Raw genomic sequence first — 21,227 nt, 5'->3', positions numbered from 1 at the left:
CTTCTAAAACTCAGTCTTGTCTTATATCTCGCAAAAAGGATTCTTCTGCTCCTATGCTTATCTTTAGTGACACGCCAATTTCTAGGCAAAATGATATATCTCTTTTGGAGATTACCCTGACTTCTAATCTCTCTTGGCACAAGCACATTACAAATATTGCTTCCTCTGCATCTAAAAAACTTGGTTTTCTCTTTCGCGCTCTCGGCACTACTTTTCTTCCAAACAGCTGCTCACTCTGTATAAATCGCAAATCCGCCCTGCCATGGAATATTGTTCCCACATCTGGGGTGGTGCCCCCAAAACCTCTCTCAGGCTTCTTGATTCCATTCAGAAGAGGGCAGTTAGGTTAATTAATGATTCATCTCTAACAGAGTCTCTCCACTCGCTTTCTCATAGACGCACTGTTTCTGCTGCATGCCTCTTCTACAGATACTTCCATGGGCACTGTTCTTCTGAATTGGCTTCTATAATTCCCGCTCTCTCTTTCAAAACAGTCCGAACACGTGCCGCCACCAGCCAACATCCATTTACCGTCCAACTTCAAACCCACAGAACCAACTTTTCATCTTCCTCATTTATTCATTCAACTGCCGTTTTCTGGAACAACCTTCCTTCATACGTATTTCCTGAAAATTACAATCTACAGAAGTTCAAGTCCAATATCAACAAATATCTTCTTTCGTTTTCTCAACCTCCAACCCAAGCACGGTACTATAGGTTCTAATACCTCTCGTGTTTGGGGTTCTCATATAAAAAAAAAAAAAAAAAAAACAATATTGTGAAAGATCACCTGAAAATGTCCCAAATCTGTGCCCGCTGGATCCCACACAATTTGACTCCAGGACAAAAACAGCAAAGAGTAGACTTGTGCAAAGAAATGCTCGATCATTTTGAAACACAGGGTCAAAATCAAATAGTGACTTGTGATGAAACTTGAATTTTTCACTATGATCCAGAGACGAAACAAGAGTCAAGTGAGCGGAAGCATTCTGATTCACCAGGACCTAAGAAATTTCAAGCTTCTCATTCAGCTGACATACATATGGTTCCTGTGTTTTATCACATAAAAGGCATTCTTGTTACATATTTTGTGCCTCATGGAATGACTATAAATAAGGAAGCATATTCTAAGGTTCTCAGAGTCAACTTCGCTGTGCCACTCGTGAGATACGTCTAATATTGTGCAGCCAGTGATCACTGCCATAGGTGCCGAGGTTCTGCCACATCCCTCTTATTCACCGGACTTAGCCCAGTGTGATTTCTTTCTGTTTCCATGTCTGAAGAAAGCTCTGAAATGCAAGTGTTTCATGTCTTACAACGATGCTCGCAGAGCCACAATGGAGGCACTTCGTATTCTTTTCAAAAATGGCTTCAAGAAGCATTCAATCAATACAAAGGTGGCAAAATTGTGTAAAGTTCAAGAGAGAGTATTTTGAGAAGGAGAAATCCACAGAAGATTCAGTTGATGACAATTAAGATAAGACCTTGCACCAGTCTGCAAATTAAATTATCACTCCTCATAGTTAACTATTTCTAATATTTCGATGCAAAAAAAAAAATTGCAAACCATCCTTAAAATGTATCCATTAATGTATCCAGTGACAATTCAAAGGTACTGTGGATTGATTAACAAAGTATACATTCTCATACTGTGGAAAGAGAGCACAGACTAATATTTAATTTAAAAAAAAACATTTCTTAGGTAAACAAATCATTAGGAGGTGCATCTATCCACTGCAGTTGCTGGATCTTGCACTGTTTTTAAGAAATCTTGCAGATTTCTTAAAAAATTGCACATATGCAAAAAAGATGCTACAGCAACTTCAGAAAAACATTACAATCACACCAATAGTATCCTTCTTGTCAATACAATGGCTTAGTCATTTGCCACTCATTTGGAGAAGTCTGGGTTTGAATGCTGTTTACGACTAGCAAAATTTCAAAAGTCCTCTTCAATCAAGGCTATAGTCAGCAGATTGCAGTGGTAGGAATAGGGTTTTCTCTCATTTATTATTCTTCATTTTGGCCCATGAATACACACACTCCTATAGACATGATGTGATATGATCTGAGTTGCTGATATGCCTGAAATTTATCCAGGAATATCAAATATTTTTAAATTTCAGTAAAGAAGTGGGGTCTATATCAATGTAGGTACTAAAATAATTTTAGAAAATATTGTTATACTATTTCCTTACAGCCTGGAGACCATATCATCCCTCCTGTAACAGTGACCTTGTTATGCTCTTTAGAAATTACTATTGTTGTTGTTTGGTTTTTAGGAGCATTAGCAACTAAGGCCATATTGCTCCGGGATATGCGGTGGTCATTCCTTGACCTTTCTGCATCCTCCGTATTTGGTGGTGACGGGCTCGAACCCCGGTCTAATCAAGATGCATGTGCTACGCACTGCTGCTCCTTCCCACCTGGCTACGGAGGCGCCTCAGAGAGAGAAATGACTATGTCTACCCGCGAGTTGACCTTAAATTATTAACCTCACATTTAAATGAATAACATCACCACAAAGGTGAATAAATTTGTTTTTAATTGAATTACATTCACGCTCTGGGTTTTTCGATTAAAATTGATATAATAGGTGATTAATATTAAAAAGATGTTTTAAAAAGAATTTGTATTTGCATACTGGGTAATGTTAACTCATTAAAAATGATATTAACTTTAGGTCAACTTGTGGATAAAGGAATAATGGGGTAACATTATTTTCTCAAATGTTAAAATGTGAGCAGATTTGTACACCAAGCCAGAAGATGCTTACAGGCCAATGAAAAGTCAAAAGACAAGTCAAATACCTTTTATAACTTTTAATCAGTATTCTTGTATCCAATAGAATTATCCAGATATCTGGATACTGGATATGTGACTCCACATTCTGAAAAATCTGCAGTGTGAACATGGTGAATGATGCAGTATTTACAAAGTGTTGTTCAGACTCATCATGTCAAGAGGGTGATTCTGAATAACTTCAACAGCTGCATCCCTTTCCTCTTCAGTAGTTCTTACAAGAAAAATTCAGTAAGAATTACACACCTACAGGTTTTTCAGAATCTCTAAATATATTTGGATATTGGTGAAAAATGCTTTAAGTGTCTCTTATGAGTTGAATCTATTTCACATAATCCAAGATAAGGTCAATATGTTTTCTGTACATTTTCAAACATTTTTTATGGAAATATCAATGTTTTAGTGGGCTCTCTACCTGAGGATACACATTTTAATTACTTCAACAAGGTGAAGGACTACAAAATATAGAGATACCATTATAAACAGTCTTGAATTATGTCTTAAGTGTGCTAATTACTCATACCAGTGAAAGTAATTGCAACATTTTTTTTACAATGTAGTTTAATTAAACCAAAATTCAATAATTACAAAAGTCTCAGAACATTTTAAATTAGCAATATTCTTTCATCTTAACCATTTCACAAGTTAGTTTATGTATTAATATAATGAAGGCTTAAGTTAAATAATCTAAGCTATTCATGATTAAAATTATTAACAGACAAAAAAATTACAATGACCAGTTAATGTACAATGTTGATGAATGGAAAAGAAGCGAGCAAGGTAAAAGGTAGAATCAAAAGGTTCAGGACTAAATTTGTTAAAAATAACTGAACACTGCACAACAAAAACTACTTTATTTTATTAATTGGAACGTCTAAGATTTTTTATAATAGGCATTTTGGCTGCACACACACAAAGGTTAATTTTTAGGTAAATCTGTAAATGCTTAACGTGCCCATTGTCTTTATAATCCTCTGCCTATCTGCTTGTAAAAAACTCTATTTCCAGTGGATTTTTTTTTAATTAAATTTTATTTTTGAATCTTTTAAAAATATTTGCTGAACCATTTCAAATTCCATTAAAATTAAACCAACAGAAATTTCTCCCACCTTTTAATTTGTATCTTGAGTTATTTATATAAACAAATGTACATTTTAAATGTTTGAACATTACTTAATAAGGAAATGTCAGATAAACAACAAATTCAGCTTTGGTTTTACTAGTCCCTTGGAAGGGTTTAGGCCCAATTCTGAATCCACCGCTATCCAGATCCTCCCAACAGAAACATTACTATAAATATGGAATAGTAGTTCTGACCCTTTATCAAAATTTCAGGACTAATTTAAACCAAATTTCACATTGAGAGATTGATCTGTTTTCTCTGCGCATGTGCCTTCCCTTAAGAAGTACTGCTACACAAATCCCACCTCACGGCCACCCATTATCTGAAACATTGGTACACAATTTTTTTAAGGTGGCACAACTCCTGAATTATGTCATATAATTAAATTAGTGTAATCAGAAACCCTTGTTTTCTGAAATTTTAAATTTAATGGTTTAGTATTAGTATTAGTAATGGCCGCATGGTGCAAGAAAGCCTATGGCTTATGCTGCACCAGCCAAAAAAAAAAAAAAAAACATAATAATTAATAAAAGAAAAGGAAATTAAACCTATCATCCTATGTGTTTCCCTCACCCAAAGGTACTATCCGATGACCTTTGAATTTCCCCAAACTCTCAGCCTCTACCACCCATATAGGCAACTTATTCCAGTAATTTATAACTCGCTGGCTAAAATAAAACTTCCTGCAATCCAGTCTAAACACTTTCCCCGTAACTTGAAATTATGGCCCCTAGTTCTAGAATCATTTAGAACTTAAAAATTTCTTTCTCATTCATTTTACTGATGCCTCTCAGAGCCTTAAACACCTCAATCAAATCTCCTCTAAGGTGTCTAGTTTCCAAACTCTGCAACCCACATATTCCAAGTCTTTCTTCATAAGGACGCCCTTTTGCCGATCTCACCCATCAGGCGAGTTACCCATCTTTGCACCCTTTCAAGAAGCTTGATGTCTTTCTTTAGGTGCGGTCTCCATACTTGAACACAGTATTCCAAGTGTGGTCTAACAAAAGCCTTATATAATGGGATTAGCATGTCCCTATCTCTACTTGCAAAAGTTCGATAGATCATCGATAGGACAGCATGGGCCTTCCTTGCAACCTGTTTACAATGCTCAGAGAATTTCATGTCTGACCGTATCACAATACCCAAGTCTCTTTCCTGCAGTACTGGGTTAGTTGAACTCCACCAAGTGAATAAGTTATTTTGGGATTACTGTTTCCCAGGTGTAATACCTTACACTTTGTTGGATTAAAGCATAGCTGCCATTTTTCTGACCATTCCTGAAGTCTATCTAGGTCTCTCTGAAGAAGCTCAGCTTGCCAGTGATCATTAACTACTCTACCAATTTTAACATCATCTGCAAATTTAGACATCACACCCTCTATCCCTTCATCAATGTCGCTTATGAAAATTAAAAACAACAGTGGTCCTAATACTGATCCTTGGGGAACCCCACTTCTTACATCAACCCAATCTGAGGAATAGCCATTTATCACGACCCTCTGCCTCCTGCTTTGAAGCCATCCTGATATCCATCTAAAGATTTTCTCAGTGATTCCAACATGTTCCAGCTTATAAAGCAACCTCTCATGTGGGACTGAGTCAAAAGCTTTGCTGAAATCTAAATAAACAATGTCGAAATCATTCTCTAAATCCAGTTCATGAGTGATCCTTTCAAAATAACGAACCAGATTTGTTAAATATGATTTTCCCTTTACAAATTTCAATTCTATCCAAATGATCCTGAATTCCACCCTTGTTCATTGCCTCCATGATTTTCCCTACCACTGAAGTCAGACTGACAGGTCGATAATTTCCCACTTCACTCTTAGAACCATCTTTATGTATGGGAGATATATTGGCACTTTTCAATCCAACGGAATCTCCCCAGAGTCTAGTGATGCTCGCATAATTAGCCTCAATGGTTCAATGCACTCACTTGCCGCCTCCTTTAAGATTATAGAGTATATTCCATAAACTCCAGGAGCCTTACTGGCCTGTAGGCGCGAAAGTTTTTTCATTAAATAATCTTGCGAAATTTCAATATCAATAATTAGCTATTTTTCCACTTCGCTCCTGCAATTTCCCATTGCCACAAAAGGTTTTTCTTCTGTAAATATCGATGCAAAATAACTGTTGAGTTCATCTGCAACGGCAGCTGGTGTATTTAATACTATCCCCTTTCCCTTACATAAAGGTCCAATCTGGTTTGTCCCGCTCTTCTTAGCATTTATATATGTGAAGCATTCTTATCCCCCCCCTCTTTGCTCTGTTTGCTAGCAATTTCTCATAAACTGCCTTTGCCTGTCGAACCTTTTCCGTGGCTCTATTACAGATCATCTCATAGCTGTTATAGGCTTCAGTACTTTTTATTGCTCTGTAACTTTTCCATGCCACCTTCTCTGCTCAAGTAATGTGGCAACTTCACTATTCATCCAACTTGGAACCCTCCTCATGGAAAATTTTTTTAATGGTAAATATGCATTCAAGGTGTCTGTGACTAAAGTTTTAAAAGCATACCACAGTTCAATTGTATTCGTTCTCTGTGCGATATCTACCCAGTTAATAGAGGCCATGTAGCACCTTAAGGCATCGTAATTTCCTTTTCTGAAATTATAACCCATTCCTTTGCCTTTTACTACTGCTACCTTTCTCTTCATCATCCACCATAGAACTCTGTGATTACTTCCTGCTACTGGTTCCTCTAATGTCAGCCCTATTATGTCATCTGATTCATAGGTGATGATGATGAGGTCTAGGATATTCTTTTCTCTAGTACTTTCCCTGACATGTTGATACAAATAACAGTCATCTAGTTGATTTAAAAATTTTGTTCACCATGTCAAGTTTCCTTCTCATTTTCTCCAATCAATTAGAGGCAAATTGAAATCACCGATAATAAGACATTGACGCTTACTTGTCCATTCCATTTGCATGTAGAGGCTTTCGTCATAATCTTCACAATCACCTGGTCTGTAGATTACTCCTACTCGCATTATACATTTGTTTCCAACTATCTCACACCATACAAATTCTATACTAGCACGTGAAACGTCTGAATCTGGGAAAGCTATCGTCGCACACAGGCTGCTTCTGATAAGAAGCATTACCCCACCACCCCTTCTATCTGCCCTATCCTTCCTAAATACATTATACAAGCCATACTGAAACTCATCATCCCCTACTTCCGGGTGGCACCATGTTTCCGTAATCCCTATTATGTCCACGTTACTTGTTTTAACCAGCAGTTCGAATTCGCTCATTTTATTGACGACACTTCTAACATTACTATATAACAATTAAGACTTACTGTTTTTGTATATTTAACAACCCTAACACAACCCTTGAAGTTTTTTAGGCACTCTTCCCTGGCATTAGCTACCCGCTCACTTGAAACATTTCTGCCCCCAGAACATCTAGATAATATGTCCAGTTGGGGAAATAGATAAGAACTCTTGAGGTATGTGCAAGAGTTACTTTGACCAATATTATCAGATAAACACATATCAGTATCACATACCACATCCCCCCCCCCCCGCAACTAGCAGTTTCCCTGAACCTTTAAGGCAGTGGTTTTCAACCGAGGTGCCACAACAACATTCCAGGGATGCCACGTAATTTGGGTTTAATTTACTTAAACTTATTATTATTTTTTAATTCATGTTTATTTCATTATAAAAAGGTGTACAGGATCTTTTTAATTTTGTGGTGATCTATCATTGATGTTTACTTAGTACCTCTTTATAAAGAATAAAATTATATACTGTATATATATAATTTGTATTATGAAATGTAATTTTTATAATTATATGATTGTAATAAATATCATATAACATATATTTTTTAATATTTTATATATATATATACAGAGAGAGAGAGAGAGAGAGAGAGAGAGAGAGAGAGAAATCGGATCTAACAGGCAAAAAATTGAGTAGGGGTGCCGTTATTAAAAAAAGGTTGAAAACCACTGCTTTAAGGTGTCCTCAATAATACTGGCAAAAACTTTTGCACCACCTTTGTTTAAGTGTATCCCATCTCTACAAAACAAATTCCTTCTACCTACAAGTGTGGGCCATGCTGATAGAAATTTCCCCCCTAAAGCCTTGCAGAGTCCTTCAAGTCTTGAGTTAATCCACAAGGCTTTTAACATATAATTCCTCACATCGTGTCTGGGCAGAATTGCAGACACATAGACATTGTGGCCTAGCTCGCGGCATTTCCTCAGTATGGTCCTGTGTTTTTCCAACAAATCGTCAGATCGTGTACGTTTAATGTCATTAGTCCCCACATGAATAATAATATTCTCTTTAACCCCCCCCCCCCTCAAAATCTGACAATCTGTTGGTGACATCATTAATAGTTGCTCCCGGCAGACATACCCTGGTTCTACTCCACCTATCCTTATTACAAAAAATATTCCCCGTTTCCCTGACAATAGAGTCTCCTAATAAAACAAAGTCCTTTTGTTTGCACTTGGTTTTCCTGTTTTGAGGCCCAAATCGGGAGTGCATCACTTGGTAGATTGCTGGAGTCTTGAGTCCCTGACGAGCTCCCAGATGCATTATTCCCAAGGACAAGCACCCGTTTTTCAGTGACTCAAATTATTCCATCAGTGAACCAAATTGTAATTTAAGATCGGTGCACTCCTTACATTGATCAAAAAAGAAAAGAATCCTTAGATGAGCTATGATTAGTCACAAGGTCGACCATGGAAAACATTCCACAGGTTCTGCAACGGATTAAATCATGACTCATGCGTAAATCGCCATCGGCTATTTCCGTGTGAGTCACAATACCCTGTGACGTGTTTAAGGCAGATCTCGTAATCACCATTATAAAATTAGCTAAATATCAATGAAAATTAACTTTAAAAAATTATATCTATAATATTATAAAAATCAAACTGTTAAAGGAAAACCTATAACAAAATAATCCAACAATATACTAAATAAATCAAATATTTAAAAGCAATAATCAACAGTAATCCAATCCACTTAACCAAAGAGCCCTGACAAAGCGTGTCTGCTCACCTCAAATGCCAACACTGATGTTTACTTGATTTTATCATCTCCATTAGTATGAATTTATTTTCCATCTCAAACTATATCTACTAAATATGACTTTATAACATACACTCTAATTTCTCTGACTGTGATCACACTGTATGCAATTTCAGGTGAATTTCTTTTCTCTTGAAAATTGTAATATATCATGCAAAATTCAGGCAGTGGCACTGCCTGAATTTTGCATGATATTCCCACATAGTGATGGTCCTTGAGCTAACAGCTGTTTTTTTCTACAAGTAGACAGTTTGTGATAGAAATGGGGGAAGAAATGTACTTGGCAGAGGATAATTTATTATTTCAAAAATGAAAGTTACACTATTCAATAGTTCAATGTTCCCTAATGATGTATAGACACTCGGTTACTTTCCCATATATACAAATAACAATATGCACAAGTTGTAATCAAGCGCACCAATTCTAAATAAATTCTACTTACCTGAAATGTTCACCTCAGTTGCATAATTTTCTTGGATGTCCCAGTTATGGTAGTGGTTCATTTTTTGTCTTACAAAGCTTACTGAAAACAAGATTAATCAACGTATGGTTATGAAATACAGTAAACAATAATTATGTACCACACATAAAAGTTAAGGTTTTATTGAAAATGTCACAAAGTTAATTGTACACACCTCAGTAAGTCAAAAGTTTCTCATCAGATCTGTTAACCTGGCTCCTGGATTGATGTTTCTATTTGTTGTAGTGTTCAATTAACTTTGAAACATTTTCAATAAAACAATATTAGGCTTTACACATGGTAGATTAGCATCATTTACAGTATTGCATATCCATAAGATGAATAACAATGTAATGTCCCTCTGTCTTGTGATGAAAAGTTCATTGTTCATGCAATGTCCCAAGACTTTGCGAGATGAGAATTCACCAGAAATTTCACACTGTGTGACTATACTCCAATGTAATGCAATTAGGAGCTGACAGGTCATTTTGTGATGTCAAAGCATCAAGGTGAAATATTGTCATATTTTGCAAACCATGTAGTATGAACCAAACAATTTGGAGAATTTTGCTCTTTAGACAATGCACACATAGTGCTAGTAGCACATTAAAAAAAAAAAAAAAAAAAATCACTGGTCAAGATTATACCAAGCCATTGAGCAAATATTAAAAATTTAAGATGATGCAGGCATTTTCAGAAGAAAATGCCCCCAAATTTACTATAAAATTTTTTGAATTGCCATTAAATGAAGCATACTTCCATGCCGTGAACAGCATATTCAATAAGCAAATAATAAAAAACTAAATGTTCTGAAAACTGCACAACAAAGGTCCTGAGTTATATGGAACCGATTATCAAAATATTGCAATTACATAATGAAGAAAAATCTGTTCCCTTGTTTGCAAAGATAGTGAATAAATGAAAAAGTGCATACAAAATTTTATTCATCATGGTATTCATGGTTAACAAATGAAATAACTGACATGTATATAGTGATTTCTTAATAGATAGAAAAATGGGTTGAACCTTTCAATAAATCCAAATTTATGGAATGGAATGGATACTTTTATGAATCACCAGTTTGAAGTATAAAACACGTTGGTTTCCTCTGCTTAAAATTTTCATTTTAAAAGAGCTGAAAGCAAATATGATGATGGCATAAAGGCTCATTCCAGTCAGTAATAATTGTGTGTGTGTGTGGCAATCGCACGTGCATGTGTATATGCATGCATGCATACACACACATGCACGTTTTGAGGTTTTGAAGATTGCAGAAATTTGAAGATTTTTTTCTTTTTGTTCGTCATTTTGCGCATAATGGAAATATCGAAAGAATAAATGTATTAATGTAATTATTTTTAAAATATAATTAAACCATATTTTCTTTTTTTATAAACATTTCTTTTTCATTTTTAGAGCATATAAACATGTAGTGTTGGTTTTTTTTTTTTTTTTGTTTGTTTTTTTTTTGTTTTTTAACTGTTTAAGAAATGGTTGAACTAATTGTGGTCATCAGCATCTGGTTACCCTAAAATGCAATGGTGCACACATTGCTTAACTTGTTATCTATCATTGACAGTGATTTCAAATCTTTGTTGTTGAGAATATCACTTTTTGAACAAACATCTTCACAATTTCACTTTTTTGTTGAAGAAATCAGCCTCACAAACTATAAATGATTGCTGAAGCATATGGTGTAAAAGCTTCATCAAGACATAAGATATCTGAATGGTCTAAATCAGGGATTCCCAAAGTGGTCAGTAGCAACCCCAGGGGATCTTTAGTTCCTAATAAAGCCACTGGTTGTCGGTAAGATTATTTTAGGGGTCTTTTTCCTCTTTGTGAGGAAAACTATTTCCTCACAAAGATAATTCTAGAAATCTAGAATTAGTATACGAAACAAGTCGTTAACCCTGGCAGTCAGCAAAGTGGCTTAGGGTGGAATCACACTATGTCACCTTATCTGAGGTTACATACAAAGTCAAAAAACGTCAAATGTATGGGGGGGGGGTTGTTTATTGGTCAGAGACAAACTGTTGTCTCCGACAAATGGCTGTAGTCACAAGATAATGTGTTGGCTTTCAAGGCCGATTCACACCCTCATGAGTTCGCAGTTTTCTGTTCGAGCAAAAAATTTCATACGCCGTGAGTTTTCTGTCACGCTGACAGAAGAAAATAGAAGAAATGATAACAGAAGCATGTCCAGTCACATAGACGCTCAAAGATGGTCAAAGGAGGAAAATAAACCAACAGTATTACAATTTACAAATTTAGAGGAGGAACAAGTCAATCATTTCAGTTTGTACAACTCACAACAATTTCTAACAAGTTCAATTTTTAGCATTGTGAAGTTGTTTTTGCTATTAAATTTAATTTTAAAAAATTTTGTTTTGTATTGTGACCGAATAAATCCTTATTCCAAATTAAACTTACAGTATTTCAACTTTCCTTAAACATACAAATAATTTTTCCTTACCGCTGACTGAATTTCGAAATTACATATTTTGCCCTTGTATGTCATCCTTAATTAGATTATATTGGAAATTAAATTCTACTTTATTTATCTGTAAGTACATCCTAAAACAATTTTCATCTTCTTCTAAGTCCTGCAGTAAATGATGGAATTTGCCCTTTTCTGTTCTCTTCCAGTTTATGTTTATGTATCCGTTGCTTATTCCCTTTTGTTTTCTAGGCCAGGGTTGCATTAACGCTACGGCCAAACTGGCCATGGCCCTCACCCGAAGAAGAGGGGCCTCATTTTCAGTGTAAATATTTTCTGAAGTAGTGATAAAAAATTAAAGTTATACTAAAGGAGCCCCAAAATTAAATATGGCCGGGGGGCCTATTTCATCCTTAATCCACCTCTGTTCTTAGCTATAAGAAAATCATTTTCTAAATCTTCTTCAAAATTTGAAGAAAAGGATGAAGTGTGGCAATTCATTTCACTTCAGCTTTCCTCAAAGAGAACAACACATATATAACATAGCGTGGTAGTAATGTGTCTCCTACGACCGACTTCGCAGTTTACACTGAACAGTGTGCATATGGTCAAATGGCACCGTGGGGTATCTATTTCAATCATTTCTAGTTCTCCCTTCTCCGAGCAACACAATGTGAAGTGACAATCACTGTGTGCCCTTGAAAGCATAAATAAATTGTTTTAGTTAGTGTCCAAGCAGATTTTTGTTCTAGTGGTCGTACTCAGTTTTCGTTTTACCACCATTGCTGTTGTCAAACTTCAGTGCTATTTCTAGTGTCAGTAGATATTTTCATTCTGCAGTGTTTGGGAGTGGATTATTCATTTTGTTTTAATAGTTTCTTATTAAAATTATTTTAGTAAGAGTTCGAGTTGTGTTGAAATAATTTCTTACAGAAAACTCCTAATGATCACGTCTGACGCAAAAAAGAAGTGTCATCAATATTCGGTAGAATATTTAAATTTCGGGTTTGTGCCTTCTCCCATTAATGAAACAAAACAAACGTGTCTTTTTATGTGAGAAAAAATTTAGTAATGATGCTATGAAACCTTCAAAAATGAAAGAACATTTAAAAAAACAGCATAATGATAAAAGTGACAAAGACCTTGAATATTTCAAGACAATGAAGGAAAAATTTTTAAATCATACAACACTTAAGCCCTTTATAAAATCATCAACAGTACTGGCAGCCAGTGGTGGACTACAAGCATTGTATAATATTGTGCTCCTAATTGCAAAGAAAGGAAAGCCACATATTCTAGGTGAAGAAATAATTCTACCCTCTATAAAAATAGCAGAGTCAGTTACGAAAAAGGACGCTAATCCAGTTTTAAGGAGTATTCCACTTAGTAATAATACAGTGCAACGGAAGATTGCTGAGATGGCAAATGATGTCCAAACAACAGTAAATTCAGAGCTGAAAGAAGTTACATTTACTATGCAATTAAACAAGTCAACATTTGAAATTATAAATATTTTAATGTCATTTGTACAGTATTACATTACTATGAGTAAAAAAGCAGTAATTGATGAATTCCTTTTTGCCAAATCTTTAAAAACTGATTCCAAAGGTGAAACAGTTTTTATATGTGTGTGCAAGAGTATTTTGAAAAGTACAACATTCCCTTTAGTAATATAACTGCAATTGCAACAAATGGGGCTCCACCTATGGTTGGTAAATACAGAGGATTTTTAGCTTTAGCTAAAAAAGAAAATCCTAAAATACAAACAGGACATTATTTTACACAGACAACACCTTGTTGCAAAAAACATAAGTGAAGAATTGCATGCTGCTTTGCAAATCTGTATTAAGGTAATAAATAAAATAAAAGCAAATGCTCTTAACAGCCGACTGTTTACTATGCTATGTGAAAAAAATGAAGATAATTTCAACCAACTGCTCCTTTGTACAGAAGTAAGATGGTTGTCAAAAGGTAACTGTTTGCAAAGGCTTATAGAACTTTATAACTTGGTGGTGGAATTTCTGTCCGAGCACGATCAATTATTTGCTGATAAATTTAGTCAGTGAAAAATCACCTCTTTTACCTTGCTGATATATTTTCAAAATTCAATGAAGCACAAAAAAAAAAAAACTGCAAGGCAAAAACATTACAATTATACAGAGTCATACAATTATTTTGGAATTTCAAGAAAAGTTAATGTTCTTCAAAACTTCACTGGGTAGTAGAAATTTTCACTTTCCAAAATATGTCATCTTTAGAACAAGAAGCCGAACGAAACTTTTCAGATGCTGACATATTTATTTATGTAGCTCACCTCGAATGCTTAAAAGAGGATTTTAAAAATAGATTCAAGGATCTCGAAGATATGAAAGTTCCAGAATGGATTATGTCTCCATTTCATGCAGAGGGTGATAGGGATGATTTGGATCTGGTTTTGCAAGAGGAAATTATTCAAATGAAGATGGACTTAGAAGCTAAGTAACTGCACTCAAAAGAAAATTTCAGGGGATTTTGGACAGGTAAAAATATTATTGAAAACAACCCCAAACTGTATAAAACTGTTGAGCCTTTATTATTGACCTTTCCAAGTTCATACATGGTAGAAGACAGATTTAGCCACGCTAACAGTATTTTAATTAAGCAGAGAAATTGACTAGATCTCGAAAATAATGGAGATCTAAGATTAAAACTAACAAATCACGAACCCAATATTTTCTCTCTTCTAAAAGCACATCAACCACATCCTTCACATTAGACATGCGGTAAGTGTTAGTGTTCATTAAATTTTTTTTAATATGTATTGCAAATCATAATTGGATCTAAAAAATTGTTTATAAAATATATTAACTTGAAGCTTATTGCTCTTGGGGGGGGGGGGGTCCACTTCAAAAATGGACATAATATCACTGGGGTAGATGTAAGGATTAAGAAACCTTGCACGTCAACAAATGACAAAAGAGTCTCCCATTTTAGAATTATTGTTCAGGCTAGGCATCAAGTAAAGATTAAAGACAGCCTCTGAAGTTGAAATATCATACTGTAGTATCAAATGAAACTGATATTTATTTTAAACTTGATATGATTATGTAGCTTTTTTGTTTCCATATTTTTAAGAGCAGATCAGATGAAAAGTTCTGTGAGCAGTGCAGACATCCAGGATGACTAATAGGGGTTCTATCAATAATGTGCAGGTGTAGAAAGTTTGCTTCAATGTTAATTTAAAGTAAGTAGAATTTTAACATCACTGCACTCAGATTTTTCTCATTCATGTTGTTTAAGCAAATAAAAGTACTTAACTTCAATAGAAGAATTTCAATCCTCTGTCACTGTAAAACTGTTTTTATATTTTTGTATCATGCATAACTATTATTTTTGTAATCTTTCTCTCTCTAAACTACATTGCATGAATTTTGCCACTCACTCTGGAAGTTTAACATCATGTGCTCATTGTTGCATGTAGGGTATTCAGCACCCTTGATTTGTTATAAACAATCTCAAACATAAAAACAACTCACTGCATTAGACTAATGCAATGATATTTTTGTGTGTCAATTAATGTACACGAACACATCCTTGCTTATTGGTGTAATTCGTAATTTCCTATTTAAGAATGCTAATAAAATATGGAACCTGTAGTCAATAGTGATAGAACAAGGTATGTAAACCAAACTTTTTCTTGATAGGCACCTGAGAATACATTTTTAGAAAGCAAGAGAAGACAGTTAATTTGGAAAACATAAAAAAAAGAAAAGCTATCAGAAAATGGAGCAAATATTTTTTGTGGCTTGATTTATTTAATTTGCTGGTTTAGAATGAGAAATGAATTTCAGACTTCTTGTTTGCTGTTATTGTCTTGCCTTTAAAGAATTTTTAGATTAAAAGATACAAGTCTGAACAAGATTATTATAAGAAAAATTGCGAAGTTCAGGAAAATATAATGTTTCTAGCTTATTTCTGTCATATTTGTTTTCATTTTTCAAAAAGAGACACCTCAAAAATTATGACACCCATGACATTTCTTGATTCAAAACTCCAGACACCTAGGCAAAAAATTTTCTGGATTATGTCTGGAGAAAAGGTGAACACCAAATATATACTTGGAAGCAACTTATTCATCTTCAACAAGAACTAAAAATAAATTTTCTGTGTTCTATAAGACAAGGTTGTGCCTACACGAGAGATTTTCAGCTCCAATTGATTTGGATCTGACTTTGCTATCTCTGACAATTCTGCTAAGGTTGAAGTGTTAAGTAACAGCTGAAAAGTTTGTTGGGATGGATGGAAGATACTGAAGTTATAAAAAGGACAGAATCGAGATGTATGTCCACGCTGTTTGCCTTCAAAACAAGTAACACCTTGGATTTAATCTTCTTACTATTCTTAAAACACCTTGACTGGTAGGTTGATTATAAACAGCAAAAGTTGTGTAGATTAGCCCATTTGGTGAGATTTGTGTTGCACTAGCAACACAAGCATACAAGCATCACACCAAATGGGTAGCAATCAATAATATTCAACTGCTTTTGCATATTGCTCATCACTTGAATCTAAAAATGATATTTTCATTCAAAAACATTTGGTCAGCCTGTTGCACTACAATGAAATTAAACTGCCCAGTTACTTCCAAAGGCAGATTTGTCAGGTCATTTTAACTTTGTAAAAATCAGATTTAAAAGGCATTTCCAATTAATTGAGAAGGTTTCCTCAGGCGGGCATTTTCTATCTTGTATTCCTCCAATTTTTCTAACTTTGCAATGCAGACTGCAAAGACTCTTTTCTTCAACAACTTCCTAACTTCATCAGTCATACCCAAAGCAAAACATGAAACAATAACTTGTCAACAAATGGCTTATTAATGTCCATAATGTCACATCTTCTAAATGAGGTTTTAAGCAATTATAAAACTTAGCAAGGGTTTCACTGGTCCTCTGCTGAACAGTAAAAATGTGGGTAAAATATTTTTAATAAATGAGTTTTCCCAGGTTGAGAAAAAAGTTTACTTTTTTTTTATCATTATATATTTATTTATTAATAAAACTTATTCTTCAACTCCACATAAAAAAAGTCAATTTGTGTAAGGATTGGAGAACTTAGTATAGTCGTGCTCTTCTCTGAAGTATGTTGTAAACTTTTACAAACACAAATGAACTATTGCTACTATATATGTATCTGACCAATGGGCACTATTTCTTAGTCTCTCAATACCAAAAAGAACATTCTAATTATTCAGAATTATCACCTGAAAAAGAAGGCACCAGTAAACTGGTACTCAAGACTTCCTAACTTCATCAGAGTTCCTAACATCTACCAAAACACATGTCAGTGGGTAATGGCAGATTTATTTACACCAGAATCACCTATATTAACATCATTAATAAGTGCATAATCTAATCATATTAGATTATCTTTATTCTGTCATGCTGTTTGCTTTCGTACAGCCACCTCAAAATATTTGTTAAACATTTTTCTTTCAATAAAAATGAAATATAGTATTGTGGTAAGACTAGTAAAAAATAAATAAATAAATAAAAAAATCGGCGAATCCTGTCAATCATGCTAAATTTATACACACTATGTAATACTAACTTCTACAACTGAGTATGTATTTGAGGTTCATCCTTTTTCAAGAAGCAAACAGACTCTATAAATTTTTTTTTCTAAGCACACAAAGCTTTGAATCCAGAAATCCCATATGTCAATTTGTCATAATTTCTTTACTTAAAAAATTAAAAGCAAACACAAGAGAAATAAGCTGAAAACATTATATTTTCCTGAACTTGGTATTTTTTTTTAAAATTAACTTGCATTCAAACTTGTCTCTTTTAATCTCTAAATTCCATCAAAATAAACAAGAAGAAAGCCCAAAATCATTTGTTTTTAATTCTCAACTGCAAAATTATTATGTCAAAGCCGCAAAAAATATTTCCTCTCATTCTCTTGTAGCCCTTTCTTTTTTATGTTTTCCAAATTAGCTCTCGACCTTGCTTTTCACAAATCTTTTCTCAGACATTTAACTACAAATAAAGTTAGGTTTACATATCCTATTCCACTGTTTGTGTGTACCTGGTATATATTTAATCAATTTTACCTTCATACAAAAGAGAACAAGCCATAGGTTCATTCACATATGTCACACAGAACGCAGATATCATAAATATATATGCATAAATATAAGATACAATTAAATTTCTTTCTTAAGCGAGCACTAAATAAAATAAACGAAACAAACTTCCTATACAAGAATTTTGCTAGCAGGGAGAAAGAGGCTATTATCCTGTTGTACAAGGCAATAATTATGCCACATTGGAGTACTCCATACAGGTTTGGAAGCCTCAATTTAGGAAGAATGTGGATCTGTTTGAACAGGTGCAGAGAAAAGCAATAAGATTAGTCAGTAGCATAAAATGGTACCCTTGCTATTAAACACTAAGTTCTGCAAGTTGCAATGTCTGGTAACTGGGCATCTGTGAAGAGACCTGATTTAAATGATTTAAGATTTAAATGGACTGAGTAAACTCAATGCTGATGTCATCATTACTCTTTCTCTGACAACACTATATTAAACTAGGTAATTATTATTTGTACGAGCATGTTAGAAAAAACACTAGGAGGTAAGAATATTCTTTACATCACCATTAGTCAAAAATCAAGTGACACCATAGGGCTTGAACCATTGGCAGGTAGTGATCATGCAGTGGTTAGTTGGAAGATGAAGAAAGATGATGCAGTAATTAAAGGCATGAGTTTTAATTTAAAAACAGGGGAGGGGAATACAACAGTTTAAGGGGCTACATAGCATCTATTAATCGGGCAGACTGCAGAGGGAAGGTGAATATGCTAGAATTATGGAATACTTTTAAAGCAATAATCATAGAAACCACAAACACATATATACCATTAAGAAAATATAGCATGAGGAGGATGCTGGGATGGATGAATATGAAGCTGGCCAATCAAAAAGACAGAACAGGAAAGTAACAGAGCAACAAAAAAGTACTGAAGCCTACAACAGCTACAAGTTGATCTGTAATAGTACCACAGATAAAGTTAAGGAGGCAAAGGCCGGGTATAAGGAAGCACTTACTAAGGGAGCAAACAATGGGACAATGAGCTTGTCATGCCTGTGAATACAAAGAGAAAAAAACTGGTGTAAAGTCGTAGAAGGCTGGTTGACTGTACTGGTGTAAAGTCTTCGATAACTCAGCTCATGCTACTGACGAACTGAATAGGTATTTTGCCTCAGTCCTTACTGATGAAAGACCTGTCGTGCTGAGGAGAGGCTGTGTGAGTGGGGCCGAGACATGTGAAATTAGTAATTTCCAAATTACAGATAACTGTTTATTAGAAAACTTTCGAGCCTAAAGACAAGTAAGGCTCCTGGAATTGATGGCATATACCCAGTATTTTTTTTTTTTTTTTTTTTACTTTTACCCAGTAATTTTGAGGGAGGCAGCCAGAGAGAGAGAGTGTATTAAACCACTGAAGTTAATTATGAGGGCATCTTTGGAGTCGGAAGAGATTCCTTTGGATTGGTAAAGTGCCACAGTATTGCCAATATATAAAGACAGTTCCAAGAGTGAACCTGTTAACTAGAGACCAGTTAGTCTCACTTCAGTGATAGGAAAAATCTTAGAAGCAATGATTAAGAGTGCAAGCCAGGGACATTTAGATAGATATGACATTCTGATGGATGCCGAGTATCGTTGTGTTAAGGAAAAATCATTTTTAACTAACTCAGTAGGCAATGTTTGATGTAGGGAACTCGTGAACTAGGTGCAGGGAACAGTTCTGACATAGTTTATTTGGATTTTAACAATGCATTTGACCTCAGTATCTCATGAGACGATACTGCATAAGTTGTTGTTGTTTGGTTTTTAGAAGCATTAGCAACTAAGGCCATATTGCTCAGGGGATATGCAGTGGTCATTCCCTGACCTTTCCGTATCCTCCATATTTGGTGGCTCATGGGCTTGAACCCTGGTCTAATCAAGAAGCATGTGCTACGCACTGATGCTCCTGCCCACCTGGAACACGTTGGGATTACTGGAAAGATTCTAAGATGGACTGCAGGTTAGCTGTAGAGCAGAGGGCTGTGATTAATGGATATTCTTCAGATTGGTGTAATGTCAGAAGTGAGGTCCCCTAAAGATCAGTTCTTCGACCACTGTTGTTTCTGATTTTCATAAACACATTTAAGGCCTTGAACGGATTAAGTAAGCTGAATGTGGATGGTATTCTTACTCTTGCAGAAACTAAACATAAATTTAAGCTGAGGAAGGTTGAATACATAAATTTAAGATGAGGAAGGATAGATGTATGGAAGTTTGCCTTCAGCTAGTGAGTGGTTAATTGCTGAAACAGGATATTTCCACCTGTTGTTGTTGAAGTGGATGGTTTAAATAAATTCAAGGAACTAGACAAATTTTTGGAGGGTATGAATGGGAGAAGTGTGTAGTGTTTTGTTTTTTTTTTTTTTTTGACTGATGCTATATAAGCTTGCTTTCTTGCATCATTTGCCCCTACCGCTACTACTACATCAACAGAGGGATAAAGGGTGTGGTGTCAAAATTTGCAGATGACAAAGACTGATAGAGTTGTTAATGATCAGTATGCCAGGCAGTGCTCATTTAGGATGACTGGAACAGGCTTCAAGAATGTTCAGAAAAGTGGCAGATATGTTTTAATGCAGCAAAATGCAAGGTCTAGAAAAGTTGGGCAGATGAGCTGAGAGGCAGCAACCGAAGTTTGAAAGTGACATACCAACTGTATGGTAACAACACTTAGGGTAGTGGAGAATGAAAAGACCTGGAGGGGTAATTATGCAGTCAGATGTGAAGTTTTCTGGGAAGTGCAGATAGGCTGTCAGAGCAGCTCACTGGGTATTGTCAATGATATATAGGAATTTTGCTAGCAGGAAAAAGGAGGAGGTTATTCCTTTGTGCAAGTCAATGGTCGCCCACACCTTGAATACTGCATACAGGTCTAGAGGCCTCATTTTAGGATGTAGAGCTGCTGAACAACATTAATGTATAATGTTATTTGTAATGCAGTACAAATAACAAGCTGCATTACAAATAACAAATGTTATTTGTAATGCAGCTCCGGGGTTCCCCCAACTCCGCATCAAGAAATGTGATGAATTCAAAACTCTGTAAAGACCAGATTTATGTAGGTTGGTGGGTGTTTGTGTAGTATTAGTTATTTGGTTTTTAGGAGCATTAGCAACTAAGGCCATATTGCTCCGGGAATATGCAGTGGTCATTCCCTGACCTTTCCGCATCCTCTGTATTTGGTGGTGACGGGATCGAACCCCAGTCTAATCAAGAAGCATGTGCTACGCAC

General features: G+C 35.1%; 1 protein-coding gene and 1 pseudogene across 4 annotated transcripts in view; both read right to left on the bottom strand.

Moving 5' to 3' along the window:
• The window catches only part of crm (cramped chromatin regulator), a 228,781-nt gene that overhangs the window by 132,063 nt on the left and 75,491 nt on the right, over positions 1-21,227 (bottom strand). For 3 of the 4 annotated variants that reach the window (XM_090388247.1, XM_090388238.1, XM_090388257.1), the window contains exon 6: positions 9,428-9,508. The exons of the other annotated variant lie outside the window; for it this stretch is intronic. In XM_090388247.1, the coding sequence (XP_090244373.1) occupies positions 9,428-9,508 (81 nt within the window). The remainder of the gene's footprint in view (positions 1-9,427; positions 9,509-21,227) is intronic. 4 annotated transcript variants of the gene reach the window in all.
• Positions 15,070-15,135, bottom strand: LOC150089182 (small nucleolar RNA SNORD36; annotated as a pseudogene).

The sequence above is a fragment of the Mastigoproctus giganteus genome, chromosome 2 (genome assembly GCF_048544385.1).
Source record: "Mastigoproctus giganteus isolate SK-2022 chromosome 2, ASM4854438v1, whole genome shotgun sequence".
Taxonomy (NCBI): domain Eukaryota; kingdom Metazoa; phylum Arthropoda; class Arachnida; order Uropygi; family Thelyphonidae; genus Mastigoproctus; species Mastigoproctus giganteus.
Note: the sequence above shows the minus strand (reverse complement) of the source record. Positions and strands in the feature narration are given on the sequence as shown.